This window comes from Drosophila subobscura, chromosome J (assembly GCF_008121235.1).
Source record: "Drosophila subobscura isolate 14011-0131.10 chromosome J, UCBerk_Dsub_1.0, whole genome shotgun sequence".
Lineage (NCBI taxonomy): Eukaryota > Metazoa > Arthropoda > Insecta > Diptera > Drosophilidae > Drosophila > Drosophila subobscura.
In genome coordinates this window covers 16,375,848-16,402,835 of record NC_048532.1, presented here as the reverse complement: position 1 = coordinate 16,402,835, position 26,988 = coordinate 16,375,848, and the positions used below count along the sequence as shown (strand labels likewise).

At 44.3% G+C, this 26,988-nt stretch overlaps 3 protein-coding genes across 3 annotated transcripts; 1 reads left to right on the top strand and 2 right to left on the bottom strand.

The window, feature by feature from the left end:
• The first annotated feature begins 146 nt into the window (after positions 1-146).
• Positions 147-11,063, top strand: LOC117895455 (U4/U6 small nuclear ribonucleoprotein Prp4). The gene is made up of 2 exons (XM_034803127.1): positions 147-1,953; positions 11,041-11,063. Exon 1 carries the CDS (start codon positions 255-257, stop codon positions 1,938-1,940), a length of 1,686 nt encoding a protein of 561 aa, XP_034659018.1. The 5' UTR covers positions 147-254; the 3' UTR covers positions 1,941-1,953; positions 11,041-11,063.
• On the bottom strand, positions 2,495-26,988 carry LOC117895453 (solute carrier organic anion transporter family member 74D). Its single transcript, XM_034803125.1, has 7 exons — positions 26,352-26,988; positions 4,497-6,333; positions 4,075-4,438; positions 3,822-4,006; positions 3,613-3,756; positions 3,373-3,549; positions 2,495-3,302 (listed from the first exon to the last, which is right to left on the bottom strand). The coding sequence occupies exons 2-7, from the start codon at positions 5,941-5,943 to the stop codon at positions 3,118-3,120; spliced, it is 2,502 nt and encodes an 833-aa protein (XP_034659016.1). The 5' UTR covers positions 5,944-6,333; positions 26,352-26,988; the 3' UTR covers positions 2,495-3,117.
• LOC117895457 lies at positions 20,198-20,616 on the bottom strand. Its single transcript, XM_034803129.1, has one exon. It carries the CDS (start codon positions 20,565-20,567, stop codon positions 20,250-20,252), a length of 318 nt encoding a protein of 105 aa, XP_034659020.1. The 5' UTR covers positions 20,568-20,616; the 3' UTR covers positions 20,198-20,249.

Here is a 26,988-nt window from a genome sequence, read left to right as displayed (position 1 = left end):
GACCATCACAAATATACCGAAGAAGCATTTCAGTGCTTGTCACACTCGTTTTTCACCAATAATCTCCTCCCCTGTTGCACTACCCAACACTCATCCTACAAATCGGTATATTTACAGTATATTACTGTATATTTTATAAATCCGCGGTCACACCACCCCAAAAACGTTTTCATTGAGGAATATTTTTGTTGTTTCTTTTCGTTTTTCGGCGAAATTTTAGTTTAAAATTAATTCTTTTCGATTAGGAGCATAGAATGTCCGATGATGACGATATACAATACATTAAACGGCCGCGTACCATTCACTACGGCTCGCTGGAGGAGACGGAGCGCAAGCGGCAAAATGCCGGTGGCGCGTCGTCTGCGGCAACAGCAGCAACAACAACCACAGCCGCCTCGGGCACAACGCCGGCCCAAACATCGGGGGCGGGGTCAGCTCCTCCAGCGGCCACAGCAACCCCTGCCCAGCTGGAGGACATCGAATCGGATGAGGATTACGAGGAGCCCAGCAAGAAGGTAAGCAACACAAAAGCCAGCCTCCCACCACCCACGGCGGCCTCGTTGGCCAACAAAATCAACGATGACTACTTCGATCTGGAGACGGAGATGGAGCGCGACAAGGTGGCGCTCCTGGAGGAGTTCGAGCGCAAGAAGCGTGCCCGACAGATAAACGTGTCCACGGACGATGCGGAGATCAAGAGCAATCTCCGACAGCTGAACGAGCCGATTTGCTTTTTCGGCGAGGGTCCGGCGGAGCGGCGACGCCGCCTCAAGGAGCTGCTAGCCAATCTCGGCGACAATGCACTGAACAAGAAGTCCGAGGAGGAGGAGCGCAAGATGCAGCAGCGCGAACAGGAGGCCACATGGTACCACGAGGGACCCGAGACATTGAGGATATCACGCCTCTGGCTGGCTGACTACTCGCTGCCGCGTGCCCGCGATCGTCTGATGCGTGCCCAAGAGGCGCTCGATGTGCCCAGTGCCACGCGGGCTGGTCGCATGGTGGAGATGCAAAAGAAGCTTCAGTCTTTGGCTCCTCTCTGCTCGCAAGTGGGCGACACGCGGCCCGTGAGCGGTGCCGCCTTCAGCCAGGACTCCACGCTGCTGCTGACCTCATCGTGGTCGGGCCTCTGCAAGCTGTGGAGCGTGCCCGACTGTGAGCTGAAGCAGACGCTGCGTGGCCATGCCAGCTATGTCGGTGGCGTGGCCCTGCGGCCGGGCGTCAAGGCGGATGAGGAGAATGTGGTGGCCATGGCCTCCGGTGGCCACGACGGCGCCGTCAAGCTGTGGGGCTTCAACAACGAAGAGTCAATTGCCGACATCACCGGCCACATGCCGCATCGGGTGTCCAAGGTGGCGTTCCATCCATCTGGACGCTTTCTGGCCACCGCCTGCTACGACTCCAGTTGGCGCCTCTGGGATCTGGAGCAGAAGACGGAGGTGCTGCATCAGGAGGGGCATGCCAAGCCGGTGCACTGCCTGGCCTACCAGTCCGATGGCAGTGTACTGGTCACAGGCGGCCTGGACGCCTTCGGTCGCGTCTGGGATCTGCGCACAGGACGCTGCATCATGTTTTTGGAGGGCCATCTGGGCGCCGTCTTTGGTGTGGACTTTTCGCCCAATGGTTTCCACATTGCCACCGGATCGCAGGACAACACATGCAAGATCTGGGATCTGCGAAGACGACAGCCCGTCTACACCATTCCCGCGCACACCAATCTCATAGCGGATGTCAAGTACCAGCAGGACTGTGGCAGCTTTCTGGTCACCTGCTCCTACGACTCGACCACCAAAATCTGGTCCAACAAGACGTGGCAGCCGCTCAAGACGCTGCAGGGCCACGACAACAAGGTCATCTCCGTGGATATATCACCCAATTCGCAGTATATAGCCACGACATCATTTGATCGCACCTTTAAGCTCTGGTCGCCCGATAGCTGATTTTGTACTTGATTTTATTTCTTCATTACTTAAGGGACCAAGTTGTCCCTACGCACCAACACTGTTTTCGTTGTACTACAGAGAGAGAGCCTCTCCATCTAATAGCCCAAACATTTTTCCACTTTTTCGTTTTTGTATAACACAATTTGTTGTTTTAATTAGGCGAAAGGCGGCATGGCATCCGCAAGCATCCACGACAAATGCTGCTCGTAAATGTTTAAGCATTTTTTAAATATTGAAAATTGTTATAATAAAATAAAAAACAAAAAACTTTTTTGGTATACACAAATGTGCAGCGTTTTCATGGAGTTTTCGGGGAGTGGCAAGAAGTAATAGAAGAATTTTAGGAATGGAATGGAGAGGTAAAAGTTACCCACAAATGGTGTGGAGAATGAACAGCAGGGACAGCAGGAACTGATCCATCTTTTAGTCTCTCTTTTGAGCACTCGAAATGCCGCACTTGCCTGCATACACTTACATTCTTTCACTGCGGTTTAAAACATTGTAAATAATATTCACTCTCACTCCAAATTATTTGTGTATATAGTTTTCCATTTAATTTCTTTTCGTATATTGTTGTTGTTGCTGCTGCTGCTGTTTTATGACAAACTTAGACATTTAATTTGAATTTTAACTAAAATTTAACTACCACAGATAGGTTGCCATTACATACATACATAAATGTACATCAATGTGTATGTAAATGTCTAGTATATAACGCGTAATTACACATACAAATATAAGTATAAAACATACATCATACATCAGTTATAGCTTTTACATACAATTTTAGAGTAGATTTATCTCATTTTTTTGTTTGTGGCCATTTTGCACAATTTTCTATCGATCATCGATCATCGATCATTAATCGATAGCATCTCGATAGTGTTTGCTACAATTACATTATTATTTGCTTCGATCCTTCTTTTCGACTATAACGTTGAGATTTACACAGATTTCAAAATCGTTTACCATAATTCCTACGAGTATATGGGATAGAGTAGGGCAGAGGGGTAGGGGGTATAACTAATTACATAACTCTTGCACTAGGCTAAACAACTAGACAAAATGATAACTAATTAACAATTAAGGTTTAACGTTTATTGGAAATCTTGCAGAGTTTCCTGCAATGCGTGTGTCTGTGTCCCGTCCTGTTCCCCAAATGTTGCACCCAGATCTAAACAGTGGTGTCTGGCGCCGGGCTAATGGGTTGCTTTGACTCGGACACATCCAGGGAGCGGCCATTGGCCGTTGCTGTGCCACCCTCCTGTGGATCCTCGGGTGCAATGTCAATGCGATGCGCCTTGCGCCACACCACCAGATCCATGAGAAAAGCCAGAAACATGATGCCAGCCGTGATGCCTAATAGAGGTAAAAGATTGATGGATTAAATAATGTTCAGTCAGTTTTGGTTAATGGAACTTTTGCTCACCTAAGAAGTAATGCCTGAAGGTATCCGCATCGTAGAGCGAGCAGGCACCATGCTTGCCACACACCGACTTCCAAATGAGGCAGGCAGAGTCCACCACAGCGCCGTAGATGATGGGACACGGAACATTCCCAAATAGCCCAATGGCCGACTGTATGACACCCATGGCCATGGCTTTGTCTGCAAGTTGGAGAAGAACTTGGGCTTGAATTTCGATTGATTGAGGGATTATATGGGCCTTACCTTTGGGATGTGTGCAGCGCATGACGAGCAGCATGCTGCCCACCTCGGAGGTGGAATGCATAAATACACAAATGGCAAAGATCAATATAAAGTAGATGAAGTTCTTGCAGTTATTATCACAGTAACCGTTGACCGCCTCCGCAGCTGCAAAAGGCAACAAAGATTAACATTCAGTAAGGTAAACCAAAGGTATTTTGGATAAGTTTTACCATCTGGAATGCAAGCACAATCCGAGTAGAGTGTGCGATTATCGCTGGGCCGCAGCGAGCTGGTGCTGCAGCCGGCATGGCAGGCCGATATATACATCGTACCATCGGCACAGATCGGTGCAAAGTTCTCCTTATCACAGGTACAATTGATTGCTGCGCTGCAAGTGGGCTCGATCAGAGCGGGACTGCCAAGAGAGACACAAAAAATCACTAAGAGCTGCCCAAAGTGCTCAGAAAAGTTCACAACTCCCACCTGTTGGCATTGCCAGCCTTGTAGCCGGCAAAGTCATCCATGCTGCAGCCAATGAACATCAGGATGATCATGCCAGCGGAGTAAACCAAAGCGGTGAAGGCTATCCAGGCGGCTACACCCTGAGCGGTGGGTTTGCGCTTGAGGATGAACAGCCCCGAGATGACAATGCCAATGCCCATGACGAGAATGCCACAGAAGGCGGCAATCATGTTGGCATCGTAGGTGGCCAGTCGGAACTGTGTCTCCAGGTACTTGGGCAGGAACGTGTACAGCCCGGCAATGGGCAGCAAGTGGAACACACACGAGGCAGTGCGGAACATCAGTATGTCGTTGCTCAGCTGCCGGCGCACTGTCTTGGGGAAATCTAAGAAGGAAGACTCTCCATTAGCTAAGGATTTGTTGGGAACTCTGCGCACACTCACCCTTCAGCTTGGGTTTCTCCTCCGTTTCGGCTGCAGCTGCCGCAGCGGCCACCGCTTGAGCCTGCGTTTGCTGCTTGCCGCGCAGCTGCTTGGGGAACGAGAACATGGCAATGGAGGTCAGCAGCATGAGGCTGCCAATGGCCACGGGGCCCAGCCACCAGGCGCCAATCCAGCGCGGGTCGCTGGCATCGAAGCCCGGATTCGAGAAGTTCACGTACCAGCGGGTGCAGAAGCTGCCAAAGATGAAGCCGGAGGCGGGTCCCAGGATGCGCATGCCAATGGTGACGGCCATGTACATGGGCGACTGCTTGCTGCCGACATTGTCATCGATGTAGGGAATGCCCAGCGTGGCCACCGCCGTCTGGCCAATGCCCGAGCTGAGCAAGCTGCCAAAGAAGATGCACAGAACGATGACGGTGATCTTTGAGTGGGAGGCCTGCTCCAGCTGCCGCTCCTCGTTGCACTCGCTGCCGGCCAGCGAGCCGTTGCCGCCCAAGTGGCAGAGATTCGGATTGAGCAGCTCGCGGCTGGCATTGTGCCACAGCAGCGAGGACTCCGACAGCGCGGGCTGCTGCTGCTGCAGGATCACGCTCGAGTGCATCAGCTGCTCCCCGAAAATGAAGTGTGGCAGCGCACAGGCAAAGGCTGCAATGGAGAAGAGCACCATGCCGCAGGCAATCCACCGCGGACGATGTCCCCGTCCCGCGAAATACGTGAGCAGCATGGCCGTGCAGATCTGGCCCATCTCGCTGGCGCTCAGCAGCAGGCCCGTGGTCTTGGACTTGATCTGGAAGAGCTTCTCGATGGTGGTGATCACCGACACGAAGTAGGTCATGTACATGCCCTGCAGTATGTACGCCAGCAGGAACACCACCATGAACACGTGCGTCGAGGCGAAGCGGCGCGCCCAGCGCGGACGGCAGCCGAAGAGCCCGCAGCTGGAGCCCTCGTCGGCGCCGCCGTTGAGGTCCGAGTCAAAGTCATCCGACTCATCCGACTCGCTGGAGCGTGCTGGCAGCTTGTAGCCGCCCGTCAGCGGCGCCTGCTCGTGGGCATACTTCTCGCGCAGACTGTGCCCGTTGCCGGTGCCGTTGTTGTTGCTGCTCAGCAGCCCCCCGAGGCCGTTCTTCAGGTTGTTGATGTCCTCCGAGGCCTTCCACTCGTTGTTGTTGCTGGGCGTGCTCTCGTACAGCACGGTGTTGCCGCTGGGCGTGGTCTGTCCGGTGGTGGGCCCCGCGTTGCCCAGCCCCTCGCCATTCGTCTGATTGTGCTGCGCCAGGAGCGGCGTAAAGGCCTGCGTGGAGTCACGTCTGCCGCCGCCGCCTCCTCCATTCTGATGGTAGCCATTGCCATTGCCATTGCCATTGGTCTGACTGTGGCCATTGCTGGCCTTTGTGGCTGCCACAGGCTGTGGCGTTGCCGCCTCCACATCCCCGTTGCTCTTCATTCTGCCGCAAGGGAAGAGATCTGCTGGCCACTGGAATTCCTTTTGGATCGAGTGCGTCTGTGAGGGGGAGTGGGCGTCGCGTTTGTAGCGTTCTCTGTGCAAACTGTACTTGGTCCTTTGTCCTTTAAGTGGTCCTGCTGCTGCTGCTGGTTATTGCCTGTTCCATTTTCCCCACCCTACATTGGAGCTGTGCATTCACTGGGCTTACGATTCTTCATTCGCTTTAGCACACTTTTTGTGTTTTTATTTTCTTTTATTTGTTGGCTGGCAGCCAAGCAGCAATCGAGGTAGTTTGGTTGCTCTGTTGATATATGGTTTGAGTGTTCTTTATATCAGTTTTATTTCCTTTTTTTTTGTTGATGCTTTTTGTTGCAATATGGCAGTGCTTATCTGTGGGAGAGAGACAAATTCTGCAATTAGTTGATGGCTTTGTGGAGTTAGGATGGGTGGAAAACGATCGCTCTTTGACTTATTTTCACTTTTATTTTATGTTTTCCCACCATTTAAGAAACCTTTTTGCTGGCGCCTTTTTTTATGCAATAAAATTTGCACAACAAACAGCAGAAAAAATATTTAGATAAGTTTTTCATTTGATTTTCCATAAAAAATAAGCTATTTATTTTTAAAAATATTTATTATACTATTATGGACAAACTTGTATTTAATTTTCTGTTAATTAATTTTTGACACAAATCCTGTATGGAGGATAACGCATACGTAATGGTGAACGGCTTCTAGCTTGTTGCGCAGCTTCAAAACTTTCACAATGGTAAGATCTTAACGAATTATATAACAATTGAAAGGCACAATATTTCACCAGAAAACTGCATAACAAAACTTTTGATTAGTTTCAAGGCTTATGGGTAACAGAATAATGCCAGCTTTTATCCTTTAGTTTTATGGAAAAACATTCCACTTTGAATAAACCATCAATGAGCTCACTTTTTGTTATAAAAAAATAATCAAATAAATAATTATTCCTCGATTGGAATCGCAGAACCGCGAGCATTGGAAAATGAAATGAAACTAAAGCAAAAGAAATTCCCTGAGGAGAGTGCACAAAAAAAAGAGGAAGTATATGGAGAAAAGGAAAGGGGTGAGCGGGGGCTCACAAATGGCAGCAGAACAGCTTATCAGCTTCACGCACACAAACACACACTGCGGAACATGTACATACATATGTACATATGGATGTGTGTGCACTGGAGGAGGACTGACTGGAAATGGCATTAAAAACGCAGTCGTACATATGTACAGCACGCGACAAAATGTTAGGCAAATGGCAAGCAATTAATGTGCATATGTATGTACATATGTACCTATGTATGTATTTGTATATATTTTTGGCAAATTGATAGTGAAAGTGTTCATGGGGCAGCAGCTAAGAAAAGAGAATTCAAGGTTGAGACTGATAAGATTTTAATTCGAATTAGATTCGATTTAGATTTGATTCATTCATGGTCGCCTTTCAGGTTTGTGTCTCACGTTTGCACATCTAAATATTTATAAACAATTTCTTTCCCTTTTTTATGAATTTTTACACAGAACTGCCTGCATTTTCGTTGATTTCTCTCCCGGAATTACCTGCCACAAAGTCTTCCATATTTTCCACATTTAGATAAGTGCCAAAAGTGTTCTTATAATCATGCACCGCAAATACGCATTTGCTGTGCAAATATTAAAACAGTTTGCGGACCGAGTCCCATTCGGTTGTTTCTAAATTTCACATATTTCTGCCTCAGTGTGTGTGTGTGTATAAGAAGCCATGACTGTATTTAATTTCACTTTCGGTCGCAGTGCAATCGCAATCGCAGGCAGGCGGCAGAGTGCCTCCTGCACTCCGCGAATCTTATCAGTGGGCAGCGTCGACCTCGCTGATAAGGAAAGTGAAATTTCTTTGAGTGTATGTGCAGAGAATGGTGCAGCCATGGGGCTAAAGGCAGGGGCGTCATAAACTTTGGCCTTGACTCTGGCATTGCTGTTGTTTTTGTTGCCTCTGATGGTTTTCCTACTTCGCTTTTTTGCTGGTTTTCTGCTTTTATTTATTGCGCATTTTGCGCTCTTTGATTTCTGTTTTCTGTTTTCTGTTTGAAATATACAGTAGAAATATACACACAGTATTTACTGTACTTTGTTGCTGCGGTTTGTGTGGTTTGTGTGGTGCCGCTGGAATGTATTGCCTTTGCTCGTATTTATTTATGCACAATTAGGGATCTCGGGAATGGCCAGAGCACGTGCTTAATTAGCATTTCTGATCTGGTAATGCGATCAAGACGTTGATAAAGTGGGAAGCATGAAAGATTGACTGCGTGACGTCATAGATGTGGCAGATAAATCAGACAAGGTATTTTCTCGTCAGAAAAATAACCAATAAGCTTAGGGAAATTTGTTAGCGAATATTCTGCAAACATCATTCTAAATTTCTCTAATAATTTCTAAGACAAACAACAAGTAACGCAGCTACACTGAGGGAAAAGAGAGCTGAAAAGAACTTCTACGAGAGTGGCAATTTGTAAAAAGAAATTGCACTCAACTGAAATTTTAATAATAATAAAGCATCAGTTGCTTTATGAAATATTTTTCATATTTAAATTGAGAAATTCGTCGAGTAAAATGTTTCAAATTTAGATTACAAATATTTTCCATAAATTTGGAATTACTATATTTAATTGTAAGTGTAAAAAGACTTTTTAATGTACTTATTTTTAGTTCAAAGTAAATTCTATTTAATTTCCCTAAATTTATATTTATTTATATATTTTTTCCCCTTGCCATTTGCTCCCACTGCTGCCGCTAACTCCATCTCCTTCTCTCTGCTTATCTGCTTATCTGCTTTTCTTATCTTTTCTTCACACTCTCCCACGGTGTGTGTGTGTGCTTCAATCTACAGTCTACGAGATGATGGTCAGGTAAGAGTAAGGTGACGTAGATGGCCACAACAAAGCGAGTACTTTAGTACTCAGTCCGCCACTTACCGCTCTGGCCATCGTCAAAGTAATCTCTACCAACAGAGCGAGAGAGAGACGGAGAGAGAGATGGGTTCCAGCTTATCCCTGAGACCTAAGGCAGGAGTCTCTGTCCGAGTCTGAGGTTAAAACTACTGCAGTTACCAGTTTTAGTTGCAGCAAAGGCACATTGAACCCGCCACCGAACAGGGCATCAGGGCATCCATGGGGGCTCTCTGTGAACTATTGTATGGCCTGAGATCTGGGGTCTGGAGCCGGGTATGGCTGGTTCTGGTTACACAAGTGTTAGACCATCGATTGGCTTTAATTTGGCTTGATGGATGGTTAATTGTACAAATTGCTGCAAGTGTTCACAGCTGACAGCCAGCTGATGGCCGATTTATCAGTGTCAATCATAATAAATGCAATTAAACCATGCCCATTTACGATACTATCGCTTGCAGATTGCTGGCTGGATGGCAGATACATTTCTAGGTGGAGAGCGAGGGAACACGGCGGATAGATCGATATGTAGATTGAGCCAGAGGTTTCCATTTCAATTGAGCAAAATGTGAGAAAATCGACGAGGGATTTTACACCACACAACACAGACAATTTTTGGGCATTAATTAGATGGAAAACTGAAGGATTTTGGAAGCTAAACAACAGAGGGAATATTGCTCTGTATATTTATTCTTTATTAACCACAAAAACGCGCCTAAAACTTCTTCTTTTATTCCATATCAAAACCCAAAAAAACCTCCCACTAAGGTCCCTTATTTTGTGGTCTAGTGTAGGTAGAATCCCATGGCTGAGGCCTGCCATGGGGGGTGCGGTGTGTTGGGGTGTGTAATTTTGTTTCTTTGCTCAATGCGTGTTGATTTTCCGGTTTTCTAAGCAACTTGCAACATGTCGCTTCCCGCTGGTCCGCTTTCCGCTCTTCCGCCTTCCGTCAGTGCCGACTACGTAACTGAGTTATGTATTGTGTGTGTGTGTGTGTATCTCTGTGTGTGTGTGTGTGCTCTTGCTGGTGTGCATTTGAATTGCGCAAGCGCAACTATTGCAAATTGCATACCAAGCAGCTCAGTGGCTGTGGCTATGGCTGTGGCTGTGGCTGCTGCATGCCAACATGCAACAAAACCAGACACGCGGGCAACGCGTTGACTAGACGCTGACAGCAGCAGCAGCAGCAGCAGCCACAAACAAGTGCAAAAGCCACAACCACAACCACAGCTACAGCCACAGAAGAAAGCCTGAACAATGGCCAGAAGCGGCATTGAAAGTAAATTGCAGACCAGACCCCAACCAGTCCACAGATGCCTCTGCCTTGCCTCTGCACTTTTCTGCCAGATCCAAGTCCAAGTTTAAGTCGCAGATGGAGCTGGAGCTGGAGCTGGAGTCAGAGCTGTGGCTGTGGCTGTAGCTGGAGTCGCATCAGCCAAGTGGAAAGAGCTTGGAAAAAGTGGTTTGGCCACATTTCACTTTTAGCATAGAAACAATTTAGAACTTGTCTGCGTTTGTGCTGTTTGTGGTTCTTCTGCTATCTGCGATGGATGGATCTGTGCAGAGAGATTTAAGTGGTAATTTTTGGCAGAGCAGAACCGCAGATAAATCTACAGGAAATTCTATACAATTTAGGGAACGAAGCAGAGCAATGGAAGATCTGATTTGGCATCTGCAAGTGAAAGAATCTTAGCTTAAAGTTCGCCGAGTTAAGCCTGTGAATTTTGGTGAATTTTATGCCTCAGTTCGTTATGCATTTATTCTCTTTATTTATATTTATATTTCATTAAATTTAATGTGTTTATCTGTCTGCCATCTCACCCGTCGCCAGCAGTCATTGAGTCATTCTGTTCTGTTTATTTCTCTAGGGTTCTCGGATTCGCTGACCAATCAGACACATACAAATATATACTATGGGCTTATGTGTTTGTATTTTGACTTTGACCTTCACATTGAGAACTGAAATTTGAACCAGAACCTTGATTTGCGTAAGCAAAATATTAGACGTACGAATAACAACAACAAAAAGTTCACAACTTTGTTGGGATAAGCGATACATACACAAATACAACTTTTAATTTATATTTCAAACCCACTTGGGAGACGCTTTTTGCCGAAATTATTTCATTTTTTTAGAGCATGACTCAACTTATTTATTTCATTTCTATGTGTCGCATTTTTCTGATTAATTGGGTTTGTAATTTGTTTACATTCAATTATAGGAGTCCCATCTGATTCGCCATAAAACCGCCACCAGGGAACGCAGTCAAACATTTCGAGTGTGCGGATTATGAAAATTATATTTCAATGCGGATATGGTTTTTTCTCTCCCTTGGGTTGGGTTGGCTTTAAAGTGGAACACGCATGTAAATGCCCTGAGCAGCGTGTTTACATACGCGTATGTGTGGGAACATGCACATATATTTGGCTCCCCTGATTCATGGCAGCACAAAAGGGTGTGGCCTCCTTCCCGAAAACAAAACAATGACACAAAATATACTTAAAACACTTTGCAACAAAAGGCTAAAATCTCGTGGGGCTGGGGTGACTGTGGTTATGCGAGTACTCTTAGGGGATAAGTATCTGAGCAGATTATGCGGAGAAAAGTATTGCTTAAAGATTGAAAGCTATTCTCAAAGTAACACGCGCCAGCAGCATGAAATTAAGTTGCAGAAAAAAGGCAGAAAATAGAAAACATTTGTAATTTTATTTAGCAGCAACTTCCCGCTCAAACTCTGCTCTCAATTTTCTGCTGTAGGGTATCTGAGACCTGCACATTGCTCACGCAAGTAAACGTTTTCGAATTTCGAATTTCTTGTATCTGTACAGCGCGTACTCGTATCTGTCTCTCTGACTGTCTCTTTGACTGTGTTGTAAATATTTTATTTATTTTTTTGTGGATCACTGCTGCTGCCTGTTGGCTGCTTTCCATTATGCGCGAAGCAAAACTTCCTTTTTGACGGCGCTTGTTAAAAGTCTGAAAAAGGTAAAAAACACCAAAGCAGAACCAAACAAAAAAATACAAACTTCAAACCAAAAAGAGCCATGCCAAAAAATAAAAAAATACAAGAAAAAATAAAGTAAAATTAACAAGCTCAAAATGGCAGCCAAGTGTGCATAAATTTTTGAAATGTCCGCAGCACGGCAAAAGCCGAAATAAAAATTCAAAATAAAACCACAACAAAAAATCGTCGAAAAATAAAAACAGAAGAAGACTTAATGAAATGCAATCAAAATGGCATTCCGCGAGAACTGCATTAAGTCGGAGTCGGTGCCAGTTCCAGGTCCAGGTCCACCGTCCACGGTCCACGTCCCAGTGCTACCTGGTAACCGTTCTCGATCCCCCAGGTTCTCTGTGTCTCCAATCTCATCCCCCGTTCCCGCCATGTATCTGGCGTGAAGATCAGTACATGGCGCTGACGTGACGCTCTCGAGCCTCCAGCCGACAAAAAAGAGATGTTCAAATTTATTTCCCAACTGTATTGGGCTGTATTTTGCTCTAAAAGAAATACAGAATAAATGAGAAACGGATTGCTTTCCGCCTTACCAAAGAGCAGACTTTACATTTGTCATTTTGAGCTGACCGTGTGACCAGTTTCCAATAAGTACCCTCCAAAACCCAGTGAAATTATTACTCAAAATATTAAACAGAAAGATCTAACGATTGAATGATGAACCAACCAGCAATGATTCCATTTCGTTTATATTTTACACTTTGAATCATTTTAATATATTTCTCTTAATTTCCTTGAACTTTCTGCAAATGTTCACCATCTTTTGGCCCACTGTCTTGGCTTTGTGGCGAAAAGGAACCTTGTTCCCAAAAAAATATTCTTAATTTAAACAGAAGTTTGTGTCTGATTGATTGAGCTGCTGATTTAAGCGGCTTTTCGTGCACAGGCTCTGGACCAGTGGACGCTGTACCATGTACCCAGCACCAGCGACCATCTAAGGCTGTGAGGTGTTAACCTGCCCAAAGGGTCTACCAGTTACCGTTATACCTTTTATAAATGGTTCGCTGTCATTCGCTGATATTCCAAGTTTCGCTTACGTACGAAATGGCGGCTAATTTGGCACAATTCATTGTAGATGCTGCATTTAGTTTTCCAATTAGCAACCAATTACATACCCCGCAGATCGGTCATGCGCAAAAAAAAGTTTGGCTCATTTGCATAATAAGAGTACGAATATCGAGAAGAGGGCCGCCCATCTGAAGTGTTTTTTTCCCATCCACTCAAAGTGTCAAGTGGTTCCCTCAACCGAAAGCAAGAAAAAACAGACACGGCCACAGAGTTCTGGCCATAGATACAGCTACAGCTACAGCGACTCCTTTGCTCATAATTCTCATTACTCATGATTATTTGTTTATGAAAGTACTTAGCATATTTTTTGTATATTTTCTATTCATTCGCTTGAATAGCCAAGCCACTCCAAAAAAATGATTTCAATTGTTTAAGTAGCAGGCAAAAAAAAGAACCCCATGCATAATTTGTTGTGAGTGCGTGTTTGTAATTTTTGATATTTTTTCTTTGCGATTTCTTCTTTGTAAATTTCCACTTGTTGGCACTTCTTTTATGGCATTCTTTTTTGTTGTTGATCTTTTTAGGCGCCTGTCTTTTTAAGGCGTTACATTTTAAATTAGTTGTTTGCTTAAAAAGCATTCGAGTGGAAGACTTTCATGGTGTTTTTTTTTTGGGTATTCAACTTACTTGTCAGTTTGGTAGGCGTTGTCGCTGTCCGTTATTGGGGCTGGGAACTGAAAGTATAAGAGTTTGAGAAGAACTATTAGTACTTGTATTTTTATACAACATTTTTTAAATACACTTTAATCACTTTTAGGTATGGTACGAAACGGTAAGGATGTGCAACGACTTTTTGTATTTTCTTTGGCAGCCAGAGAATCGTCTAGAAGGGCGTGCAATCGATGGTACAGTTTTACTTCCGCTGCCGCGTGGTCTGCTCAATCAAAGTATGTGCAGCTAGGCAAAGTTCTCTCCCCATCGCGCAGTCACTCTCTCTTCTTCTCTCTTCACCTCACTCTCTTTCTTTCTCTTGCATGTTGTGATATCAGAAATTGCAGAACAGCAGCAAAAGTCGCCATGAAATTGACGTCATAAATTATTCCAACTATTCAATGAACAATATGCGATCGTTTAGTTGGGTCATAAAAATTACACGCAAAAACGATTAGCAATAATTGCAACTACTGCAGCAGCAGCAGCAGCAAACAAGTTTACTCGTGTTCAAAAAAATGCAACGAACATTAAAATTACAAAACAAAAAGAACAACAAAAGCAAGAGAGGGAACAACAAGAGCGGGAGAGGGGCGGGTGAAACAAGTAAAGTCTATTAAATGGGTGGGGGGCAAAGTGTACAGTAAATGTAAAATGCAAATCTTTGCAGCAGCAGCAACAACAACAACAAATAAACGATAAACGAGCACAACTGTCTGGCCATCTATCTCTCTCTCTGTTTCTCGCTCTCTTTAGGCTTCACCGTCTGGCGGCGTGTGTGTTTGTGTGTAACAGAAGCAGCGGACAAGCATTATTGCATTGAGATAGGTCAGTCACACACACGCACACGAGTGCAGCAGCAGCGCAGTTTCTGCCGCAGCCCAGAGAGCTTTGATAACTGCAGCAGTAGCAGCGGCAGAAGCAGCAGTAGCATCAAAAGAGCAGAGAAAATTTTGGGCTATAACTGCTCTAATTACGCTCGCCTAGGGGTTGGCCTCCAACTCCCAAACCCCTCAATAGCTTATGCCACCCAACGTCTCCTCCCTCTCCCATTGCTTAATCAGAATTCTAGAATAAATAGCAGAAATAAAACAAGTTTTTGTCTTTATCTTGGCAGCGGAATGTCTGCCTGTGTGTGTGTGTCATGTAAAACTTACACAATCGCAATAGCAGAGCAGAGCCGCAAGCACCACCTCTCTGTCTCTCACTCTCTTGCCCGTTCGCTCTCTTTCTCGATTCACTTTTCTTTGTGCAATTCCAATAATTTGGCGCACTCTCTTTGCCAAAGCTCTTTCAGCTGCAGCAGTGCAGCCACAAGAGAGCAAGTCAGACAGAGAGCGGGAGAGCAACTGCATCTGGCAGAGAGCAGCATCGGCAGCTGAAGACATCTTTCTCTCACTCTCTTTACTTGCACTTTCTGCTGCACTTTTGTAGTGAAAAAGAGTAGTAGATTCACTGTGCATTGCGGGAGTTGGTAAAAATAAAATGCAAAAGGGAAATGCAATTGGGATAATCCACAGTAGGAGCAACAGATTAAAAGCTGCTCTGAGCAGACATCTTCCTTGGCTGCACATCTCTCTCTCACTCTGTCGTCCTGTGCTGACGCAATTACATCCCCCATCTCGTACTTTGACCTACGACAACAAATGTTTGAGTGACTGTGACAAAGAAATCGTGCCAAAAAATACAACCCCCAAAAAGCTTTCTCTCTTCAAAGGAAAGGAGACAAGAGTAAATGGCAGACAACAGAAAACTTATTGCGCATTTACGTCTAGACAGGGATTTAAAAGGCAAGGCAGGCCCCAAGACGAATTTAACTGTAACCCAAAGCGTGAAAGAATAGAAACCGATTAGATGGAATTGGCAGTTCCGCTGCAGAATCCTACTTATAGATCTCACACTCTGCGTGTGCGTGTGTGTGTTTGCGCCTCCACAGAGAGTTTCCAATGGAAATTCCAATTTGAAATGAAAACGAAATTATTGCAAAATCGAAGCACGCACACACATGGCTGTATCTAACGGTCTCTCTCTCTCTCTCTCTCTCTCTCTCTATCGCTCTTGCTGCACTTTCTCGTGTGTGTGTGCAAAGTGCATTGACTTTTCTGCCTGTTGTTATGGCTGCTCCTCTCCTCTCATCTACCATTCCATGTGTTTGTGTGTGTTTGTGCGGCATGCGGCCAACCCAACCCACATTGCAACGGCCAATTCCAATTTGTTGCAATTTTGTCTGTGGCTGCTGCAGTTGCAGTTGTTGTTGTTGCAAAATGCAAATAGTATCATAAAGCGCAACATGTTGGCTATTTAGCGAATCAATTGGGGAGGGGTGCTACGAATACGAGTACGAGTACGAGTCTGTGCAATTGTGCTGGTCGGGGGCGTCTGTTTTAGCTCTCATTTGTGTGTGAATTATTTAATGAGTTTGCTTCAGTGAAAGGAAAGAGCCAAATGAGAGAGAGAGGTCTATAAAATATACAAAAACACAGCAAAATCTTATTTATGTATAGCATTTATATGCACTTGTGGCAGCTATTTTTAGATTTGAGTAATTTAAATGTAGATTTCGATTATGAAATGCCTAAAAATGTTCGCAAAAACTAAACACTTTCAATGAAGTAAACGCATTAAAGAGAACTACTCCATTATAAATTAAATATTTTCAATAATTTCTGAATATTTGATTGCAATTCAGCCAGAGATAGAAAATGCCAATGTAAAGCTTGTTGCTCCAGTGTTCTTTGCTTTTATCAGCTTAACACTTGCACTTTAACTTATGGCTCCCAGTTCTCCCTTAACATTCATCATCAGTTGTCATAGTTATAGCAGGAATTATTACAGCACCACTCCCTACACTCTCCCATAACGTACATATACGCCCAGCTGCATGCCGTCAAACGCTCTACGTAATCATGATAAATTGCTTGGTCAAATGTGAGGATTTACTACTTTCGACATTGTATCTCAAATTGGTGCATTTGCAAAGTAGAATCTGCAACATTGTAGCGTAACTACGCAACAGGCACACAAAAGATGAAACGAGAAGGGAGAAATAAAAGACAAGAATGGATGTCAAAAACTAGTTTAGTGGGAATTTTGATGGCTTGCATTGTGTGGCCGGGCACAGAGTTACGTGGCATTTAATTGAATAAATGCGCTGGAGCATATTGTACGTCCAGGCTCGCAAAAATGTGTGCTAAATTGATTGAGAGCTGCCACTGGGGGGAGCCTGGTGGGTTTGGGAGGCTGGTAGAGGCTCCCTGGCACAGTGAGTGCCATAAATTAACGAACAAACATGAAACAAGTCTACTTAGAGTTGCATATCGTATAATTTTCACAAAAAAAGATAGCCAAAACGAAGACAGAAAGCGAAAACTGGGTCAACCTGATGCACAGAGAGGCTGACTGCCAACTGCCTGCCTACGCAGCCGCCGTTCACATAGTCGCCGTCGCCGCCGCTGTCGCTGTCGTTGTCTATCCGGCCCCACAGAGACGTGGCAAATATGTAACTCAAAAAGATATGCAGCAGCTGTGGATTGGATGTTGTACATGTACAAATATACACGTAGAGCTGGCTGCAAGCCGAAAAATCAAGTAAAACCGTAACCCACGTTTCGCTTCATTTGCTCGAGGTGGAAAAGTAAGTAAAAAACGGCAGCTACCAAGCTACAACTACACGACGCCAAATTTATGTCTGTTTGGATTTCACCCACGCAGCAGCAGCAGCAGCAGCAGCAGCAGCAGCAGCAGCAGCAACAAACGGCGGCATGGGCCAGTAGCAGTGGCAGTAACAGAGAGATAAAACTAACAGCAGAGGACATGTGGATAGCAGCAACAGAAACTGTTAAGAGATGATAGAAATATCACTGTAAATGGTACCCTTAACGGTACAGGGAAAGCTCCGGATTCATTCTTAATCCTCCCATTATTCGCTTTATAGATAAATATCTTCGCCCACAGCAGCGGTACTACCAGCACTTCCACTGCAAGTGAGAGAAAGACATTGGAGACCGACCCCGGCTCTGCCCACAAAGTCGTGATTCCGCCTGCTGCCGCCTGGACCAGCGTTCACTTTCAAAATCAGTGAAATGTAACCGAAAAACAAACAAAAACAAAACAAAAACAAAGCAAAAAAAATAGCAGTGAATTGATGTTGCATTGTGTTTGGCTGGCTGGCTGTCTGTAGTCTGTAGTCTGTTAGCTGTTTGCATTATTCACTTGGCTTACAAATAGAGGTTAATTTATTGTGACTTGATTGAGCCGCGAGCAGGCGCATCAAATATGCAGAAGAGAAACTGCAGCTGCAGTTGGGGAAACCCACTGCGTTCCATAAATTATACAAAAATATTATGAAGATAACACAAACACGAGGATGAGCTTTTATCATGTATGATGGGTAATATTGTAGTTTACGAGTCTGAATTGTGCGTTTTTTACGCTGCTCTTCGGATGATTGAGAGTTGAATAAATGAACATGGTGGCTTGGCCCTACCGTAAATGCAAAGGGCCGAGTGGCCGTTCGTGTTATTGGAATCAATTACAGCGATACAGAACTTCAGACATAAGCAAGTACATGCTCGTACATAAATACATACATACATATGTATGCTGTGTAGAGAGGCCGGCAAATGTGTGTATCCCATGCTGTTGGAGGCAGATAAACAGCCGGAGAGCGAGAGCGAGAGAGAAAACGGAATGCGAATGCTGCGATCGCTGCAACCGACAATGACCTTCGGGGCTGCTGATCTGACATTGAACACTGGACTGGCTTGCAGATGGGGAGTTACATATGTATGTTTGTACGAGTATGAAAGTATGTACAAGCATATGTATGTACGTGTGCTTTATGTATTGTGTATGTAGGTATGCGTTGTACATGCTGCTGCTTGCTGTTGACATAATTTAGCCACTTGTGCTTGCTTAACCCTCTTTCCAGCATTTAGCCAATTAACTCAATAAGCCAAATAAGTGAGCCAGCAGGCGCCACGGGCCGGGAGACGATGTGCGGTGCTCGATGGAGTTGTCGGTGACGCGCGCGCACATTCCAATCCAAGTTTGCAGCTCGTTTATGGTGGCGGCACTTCATGTTGCAACAACTGCTGCTGCTGTCGGTGCTGCTGCACTTGACTTACTTGCCACTCTCTGGCTCTGCCACTGGCTCTCCGTCTCTCTCTTTCTTTCTTTCTCTCTCTCTCTCTCCGTGCTGCATCTGGTAACTGCCATCTTTGCAATGCATTTCACTTTCATTATGATGCAGTCAGTTTTTGCCACTAAAAATGGCAACGGGGCAATGCCAATGTGTGGTTTTTCCGAGTCAAAAAGAAAAACCAGTTGGGGAGTCTGTCTGCTGCATCTGAGTGTCTCACTCTCAGTCTCAGTGTAGGCGTCTCAGCCTTGTCTCTTTTGTTTCTGCTTCCCTTCGTTGCTCCCCTCTGTCTCCTTCTCTCTCTGTCGCTCCTTTCGTTAGTTGGTTTTACTTTCTTCTAATAGATCGTTAGCCGTGCCATGAACTTGCAATTGATTGCTTATTGTTAAATGAAAATGGAAAGTCATTTTCGTATGCGCAGTGCCTTTTGTTTTTGTTTTTTTTGTATGTATTTTATTTTTATTTTCGTTTTCCTTTTCGTGGGTTTTCATTAACGATGCCTTTGTTGTCGCTTTCCCGAACAGCAAAACTTTAAGGAGATCCCCCACCAAAAGTGCATGCGGGTCAAATACCAGTATTTCGTGTGCATCGAAAGAAAAAGCTTTGCGAGGGGGAAACTTGCATGGAAAAGTAATTTAAATATATTTATATCCCCCTTTTTCGTTCAGTGTAGTAAATTCTTGACTAGCGTTTGGTATTTTTATTGATTGGCCAGCTGGTCACACGGAAAGCGAAAGTAATTACAGTTAGTCATGCAACGCAGCAGCAGCAGCAGCAGCACCCACCCACGCTCTCTTGCGCACACACACACTCACACGCACGCACACCCATTCTAAGTAGATAAAGAAGAAACGATAAAATGCAGCCAACGCCAATGCCAACCCCAATTGCAGCAGCAGCAGCGAAGTAGCAGCGAAGCAGCAGCAACCACAGTGGCAATGGCAGCAGCAGCGCACAGACGGACCCTTGAATGACTTTCTTATAGTGTTTGTCTCCCTCTTTCTCCCTCGCGCTCTCTCTGTGTGTGTGTGTTCCATTCCCCCCGCTCGCAACAGAATCAATTTTTATTGGTTACACAACGACGCCAGCAGTGCGGGGAGGTGGGCGGGGGAAGTCGTTGGAAAGGGAAGTGCATTGACCCCTCCAGGCGACGACGACTCATGAGTTTTTAGTACTTCTTTGCTTGCCCCTTACCCACAGAGCAAAAGGGTGCATCTGTTGTCCCAATCACTTGACAACGGAAGAAGGGTAATGGGTGTGAGTAATGCCCTCACTCGGAATGCCAGGGTATGCCATAGTTCGGCTGGAACAACTTTTCGTTTCTCCCCCATGGTTGATCCCTCATTTTGTGAAGTTTTCAGTTGAGTTGGCGCCTGGGAAACCACACACAGAAATTCCAGAGAAGTCCAAGACAGAGTTCCCATCCCGAGAGCAATTATTTGATTGTAAAATTTAACTTTTCTTTATTTTAACTGTAATCCTTGCTTAGAACTTCCAGGATGCCTGAATGCCGCCGCCGTGGTCGTTGCGATTGTAATCAAAATTGCGGCTTGCATGGGCCTGTGCATCGACACTGCCACGCCCATCGCGACTCGTGTCCAGATTGTGATTGTACTGCACGCTGGCCTCGCGGCCTCTCTGCGCATCCTTGCTTGCCTCGAAAACCACGGAGCCACCTTCGGGAGAGCGCACATGGCGCACCAGGGGCAGATACTCCTCGGGCTCCGGCTGGGGATAGGCTGACACCAGAGCCAGCAGACAGCAGGCGAGAACGAACACGATGGTGCACTTGTTGGAAGACATCTTGGCTTGGCAGTTGGTAGAATAAAACTGATGTCGATCCAGGAATCGCTTGCAGCTTTTATAGTAGCAAGGGAACAAAAGAATTGCCAATGGGATTTACCTCTAGACGGGGAATCCTATTTGGAGATGAAATTGTCTCTTATCAGGCCACAGTGGGTGCTTTTTTTGCGAAGGTGCATCCCCAAGCCGGGACTTCTTATCAATTTCACATACATAAGCATTTAAATTTCATTGCAGGTTTTGTTTTTCAGACTACACGGCGACACGAACGCATCAAGACATGCTCGAAGGTTGAGCGCTGAACCATTAAGAATTTCTTTGGATTTACATTTCAACTCGATCTAGGTGTAAAACACTCGAAATAGACTCATATTAGGCACACATTTCATATTAAAGTTTGACTGATACACAGCCCATGACCATTCGCTCCTTAAAACGCATTCAAGTCTCTTTGTGTCTCACAAAATAATCTTCTTCTAATCAGCTCTAAAGGGGGGCGCGCCCTGTCCGACGCAATAACTTTTCTTTTCTAAACGCATTCGAATCGGCTTGGCCTGGCCTACGCAACAAGCATTGAGATAACGCCAACAAAAAAAGAGCTCTATAAAAAAACACACGCACACACACACACACACACACACAAAGAAACTATCAAGAAAGCAACAACGATTGTAAAATCATATTAAGTAGAATTTAGTTCAAATGAGTTCGTTGACACAGAAACGAAAGAAATCAGAAAATAAGATTTTAGTTTTCCCGTGCGTATGGGTCCCCTCTCGCCACACCCCTCTCCCCCGTTGCCACAACCCACACGCACAATTCTTTGAGATATTTTTCGTGTATAGATTTCGCTTCAGTTATCGGCATTGGAGATAGCGAGCCACATCGTCATTGATTAGTACTTCGAGTGGCATGGCATAAATGAATGCCTAATCGGAAAAAAAGAAACAACACACAAAAACCTTTTGCCAAATGCTGAACGGCTTGCCATGAACTTGAATTTCGATGATTGTGAAAGTAAATGCTGATACATACGAATAGTACATACAGGTCTGGATGGGACTCGCATTCGGATGGAACTCTCACAATTCTGTGCGACGAGAACTGATTTCTAATCACAAATTTCGAGTGCCGTAATTAGATGTATGCGTAGCCCTCGGCCGGCGAGAGATCTCAATGCGAAAGTCTGTCTATCTGCCTGCCAGTTTGTGTGTCTATTTGTCTGCCTACCAGTGTAGATCATTTGCGGGTGAAAGTTGTTTGCATGTGCCGCTGCCGTCGCTTAGGTCTCCTCCGATTCGATTTAGATTTCATTTATGTACCTGGCTCAAGGGGGGACTGTGCCGCGTTATCTATTGAATATCAAGTTATGCATTTACATCTTTTGTCACCTGCTGGCCAGGCCCTCGGGGCGTATACACAATGTGAAATAGAAAACCAACCCAAAAGGCAGCCGAACTTGGAAAAAGAGAAACAAAGATACAATAAAATCTCAGCGACACGTGTCGATGCCTTAGAAGTTGTCGAGTCATAAAGGTACATTTTTATGGCTCTACTCAAGAATCTGGGGGGAGGAACGAACATTTCACATTTCGATTTGATTTGTTTTTTTTTTCTATCCAAACAATTAATATCAAAATTCATTGAGAGTGGTAGGATGAAGGCGCTGAATGAAGGCCTACATAGCAGATGTACATACATTTTGATGTATTTGCTTGTATGTATATTTTATGTATATGTATTCCTGTGTCTTGCGGGGCAGCCATTTGTCTAGGTTCGAAGACAGACAGACAGCGCACAAAAAATGCGTGGCGTACGCACGCTTTCAAAATAAATTATATACGCGGTGATGAGACATTAAATATATAGACAAATGCGTTCACATATACCATGTACATTTGTATATGTACAATGTGCGTAGCTCCCATATATTCATACATATATTATATGTAGAGGCATCTCTCCCTCTCTCTTGCTCTCTGGCTGTTTTGAAAAAGATTTATTTGCCAAAAAAATATTGTCTGGCGATGAGCAGAGCAATAAAACACTCACACTGTGTCTTTGTGCTTAAATCGCGAATGGGCCAGAGACGGCGACGCGGCTGCTGCTGCTTCTGCTTCTGCTTTTGGCCGCTTTATTGTGTGGTCTCTGCTCTCCAAGTTTGTCAACAAAGCAAGAGGCAAGACGCAGCAGAAGCAGGCCAAGAATATGGCCTAAAAGGGGAGCAGCAGCAGCAGTGCGAAGTAGCTCTGAAAGTTCCTTTGATTAAGGCAATCGATGGGGCATTGAAATAATAATAGTTCATAATTAAAATCAATAAATGACATGCCTAAAAATATAATTAAAATGTTTTCTTTCTGTGTGGAAACATTGAGCCAATTCTTTCGCTAATTTTCACTTAGTAGAGAAATCCTTTAAGATTTCTTTTTCCCACCTAAAATGCATATTTACTTGGATTTGTTTTGTGTTTTCTTGAATGAACAGAAATATAAATAAATAAATCAAAGCATGTGCAAAAGCAGCTAAACTTATGGAGAAACAACCAGCAAGAGGGAACACAATATCTCGTTTCAGACTCACTCGAGAGGAGTTCTACTTCTACGTTCATGGAGAACGAACCCAAGAATAGAGACTCGAGAATCGAGAGTGAAGAGTGAAGAGGAGAGGACGGGCTCTGTGGCTGCTTTTATTGTTATTGCTGTGTTGTTGTGTTGTGCTGTGTTATGCGTTGCGCTTAAGTCAAGTTCAAGGACTGTCAATTAAATTGAAATCACTTGCTAAAGACGCGCCACGCAGCACAAAACAAGCTTCCAGATGAGTCGTCGGAGTCGTCTCAGAGCAGCACAGATGAAGAGGCACTGTACCATGGAACTGGCTTCTTCTGGCTCGTATCTATGTATAGGTCCGTGTGTGTATCTGTATCTATGGAGTGGCTCTGTTTTTTGTTCGATTTTGCACGCAGCTCGTTTCCATTTTTACATTTTGTTATTGCGGATGCTGCGTAGCTCGTACCGAGTTACAGTGCGGTAATTGTACGTCCGCCCGATTCATGATGATGAGGATCATCACTCTTGAGCAACTGGCTCTAGCCAGAGCTCCATCTACTGTCGACTGAGTGATCTTCTTTTGTATGTCATCTCAGCCTTAAGCGAGTCAAGTGCGACTCGATTCTGCTTCGTTAAACGTTCTCAGTCGGAGAGACAGTCACAGTTCCAGTGCCAATCTAGAAATGTTTCAAGTGAGGGCGTTTCCATGGAGAATGTGGGATGAACACACTTTTGTTTCAAATATCAGCAGCTACAATTTCCATTTGAACTTATTTTTCTTAACTGGCACAACCCAGACCCAGACCCAGCCCTAGCCAAAAGCACTGCACAGACCCAGGGCCCAGGGGCAATTCCTAACTATGTTTTTAGGCCAACTTTCAGTTTCTCGAAAATGTGAATCGAGGTTTTCATATCAAATGTGGTCAGAGGCAGTCAGCAGCCAGCCGACTGGTAAATGCATAATTAATGATGATTTTGTTGTTGCTGCCGAGCGGCGCGGCGCGCATTTGTTTCTTCAGTTGATTAGCATAATGCCAAATACATAGCATAATATATGTACATAAGAGTGTGTATCTCGTAGATCCGCTTGATTCAGTAAACAACTTTACACGTGCTCGCAAAATACGAGGAAATTCTATGAGAAATTTGAACTCTGGATTTACGGATTTACTTCTTTGTTTGCAGAACTTTTTTCGCATTATTTTGGCCAGCAGAAATGTGGCTTTTAGCCGCAAAACATGTCAATCCATCAGCGACAAAGGAAGCGCAGGAAATCCATCAGTCGGGGGGTTGCCAGGGAGTGGGCACTGCCAGAACTTTTGGCCCTGCCCCTGCCAATATTTTGCCAATAAAAAGCATTTTTCGCTTCGTTTCGTTAATCAATACACGAAATTCATTTTATTTTCTTCTTTCATGTATTTTGTTGTTGCTGTTGTTGTTGCTTTTGTTTTGTAGAATATTTGTTGTGTGCCAAGAATTTAAATTAGTAGGAAATCTGGTTTTTTGGTTTTCTGATTTCGGGTTCGTCTCTCTCCCTCTCCCTCTCCCACTCTCTCTCCCCGGCTAATTCTCCAACTTCTGCCTGTTTTTGCTCTCTGTTTTATTCGTTATTCTTGTTTTTGTCCGCCTTCTGGATCTTTGGATATTTTTCTGCGACGTTATTACAGGTGAATTCTGTAGTTTTTTTTGCCCTTAGCTACAAAAAAGAATAAAGAGCCTACCAAGCGCAGACCAGAAAGCAAAATGAAATGAGTTTTGCCTGAAATCGAAACGCTTTGGGCCATTGATCATTTATTGATCGAGACAGAAAAAGAAACCGAAACGGGGAGATGCAAAGGAAATGGCATTTGGGATTGTAGAACCCAAACTACACGCAGAGAAAAGTCGCAATAAAAAATTTAGTTTAAATATAAATAATTTCCAATTTCAATGGAAGCTTCCAGTTGAGATTTCTGTTCAGATATTGAGGCGATAATTGCGATAATTGGGAAAAAATAACAACATTTAAAATACAATTTATAAACTCATAAAAATGTTTCACCATTAATTTGGTAACATTAAAAAGTGTTTTCTCTGTCACTTCCGCTGACAGAAATGCCCAAAATTCATGGCTCTGCTGTGCAAATGTGTGAGGCAGGCTACGAGAGTACCAGTAAAATGTGTGTTTAAATGGATAATAAAAATCAGTGATAACGAACCCGATGTGGGTCAGATGGAAGACAATGTTTTCGGTTCCATTCTGGTTTGTGTTTCTGTTTCTGTTTCTGTTTCTGGCCAGAACAAACACTCGACACTCTCATAATTGAGGTACAAAAGTGAAACTCTCTCCGGCTTGGAGTTTTCTGGGTTGCGGTATAAACATTTACATTTACATTTGATTAAACAACGTTTATTGATTGTTGTTCTGCTTGTGCTGTGCGCATTGCATTGTTGTTGCTCTTTTTTTATGGGAATGCGTGGACTGGACCGAGCCCGCACGGGCATTTATTTTAATGCATTTCGCCAGGCAGGCAAGAAGAGGACCCGGCCCGGCCCGCCCAACCTCTTGTATCTGCGTCTGCATCTGTGTATCTTTTTTATCTGTGCGTATTTATTTTGGTTTTACGGCATGTAATTACAAAGGGAGAGGAGCAAGAGCGAGAGAGAGAGACGCAGAGATGAAGGACAGAGACGGACAGAAATGGAATGTATTCCATGTTCTTTTTGGTTTCGATTTTTTCTTCGTCTTTGCGTTTCTTATCATTATTTTGCTGTGTATTTTGTGCGCTTTCTGATGGCCCCACTCCGTCAGTTCCCCTTTGGACAGTCCCTGCTCTGCCGCAGCATTCAGTTTTTTACTTTTTTTGGTGGAACACTTAAGAAATTTCACTCAATATAGCGTATAATTTTTGTAGGCCGTGCGGTCGATCCATGTTTCACTTTCTCTGGCGCCTGCGAAGAGCCACCGCTCCCCCTCTGGAAATTCGAGGGGAGAACCAAAGAAGATGAATGCATAGACATATTTTTGACTGAAAGAATATTTCGGGTTTCATTTCTTTGTGGCTTCATTAAAAAGGGAAATTTCTTTCTTGCCCGAAGAGAAAATGGAAACAGGTCAATCCATGGATAGCTGATGGATAATTGGATGGGGAGCATATTGCCTTTTGGTCTATGATCTAAGTGGATTTCCTATCAGCTTTCAGGTACTCTTTATTTTATGACTTAGCATACATTTATTTAATTAAGCTTCTGTACTTACGCCTAATTCTTCTCTTTCTGATTCTGGCTCGTTCTCCGTTCTCCGTTCTCTGACTCTGCTTCTGCTTCTGTTATTTTTTCATTCAGAATTTGCCACGCAATTTACGCGTTTAATTTATGGCTGGCTCCGGCTCTGGCCCTCTGCTCTGCGCCGCAATTTTTGTTGCCTGTAATTTTGTTGTTGTTTTTTCACACACCAAATTTTTTATTTATTTAATAATTGCACACATAATAGACGAAATTAAATGCTATATTTCTGTATTTGTGTGTACGCGTGTACAGATGGATATTCGTAGATACAAAACAGGCCGCAAAACACGCACAAAGCCAATTGAGAATTTTTCGATAACAATTTTATTTCATCTTTATTTTCGAATAAAGAATTTTCAGGCAGCACTTCTCACTGGTGGGGGGAATTTTCACTTTGAAAAATAAACCCAAAAATGCATTCGGAAATTGTTCAACTGGGGTATGTGTATCTCTCAGATGGTTTATGCAAAGAATTTCTGTATCTTTTGAGTGGGTATGGAAATTATTTGGAAACAACCGAAACGGAACCGAAACCGAAACGAGCGACGCGTTCGCTTACATCGACGTCTGAGCAAAAAACACGAAGAATACAAAGTGCGGCTCAATTT

What these genes read in the sequence shown, in the direction of transcription:
- LOC117895455 (XM_034803127.1), top strand. Translation starts at nt 255, where the DNA reads ATGTCCGATGATGACGATATACAATACATTAAACGGCCGCGTACCATT.
- LOC117895453 (XM_034803125.1), bottom strand. Translation starts at nt 5,943, where the DNA reads ATGAAGAGCAACGGGGATGTGGAGGCGGCAACGCCACAGCCTGTGGCA. An exon ending in AAGGCTGGCAATGCCAACAG is followed by an intron (nt 4,007 to 4,074) that starts GTGGGAGTTGTG and finishes CTCTCTTGGCAG; the next exon opens with TCCCGCTCTGATCGAGCCCA. An exon ending in GCGCTGCACACATCCCAAAG is followed by an intron (nt 3,550 to 3,612) that starts GTAAGGCCCATA and finishes TCCAACTTGCAG; the next exon opens with ACAAAGCCATGGCCATGGGT.
- LOC117895457 (XM_034803129.1), bottom strand. Translation starts at nt 20,567, where the DNA reads ATGTCTTCCAACAAGTGCACCATCGTGTTCGTTCTCGCCTGCTGTCTG.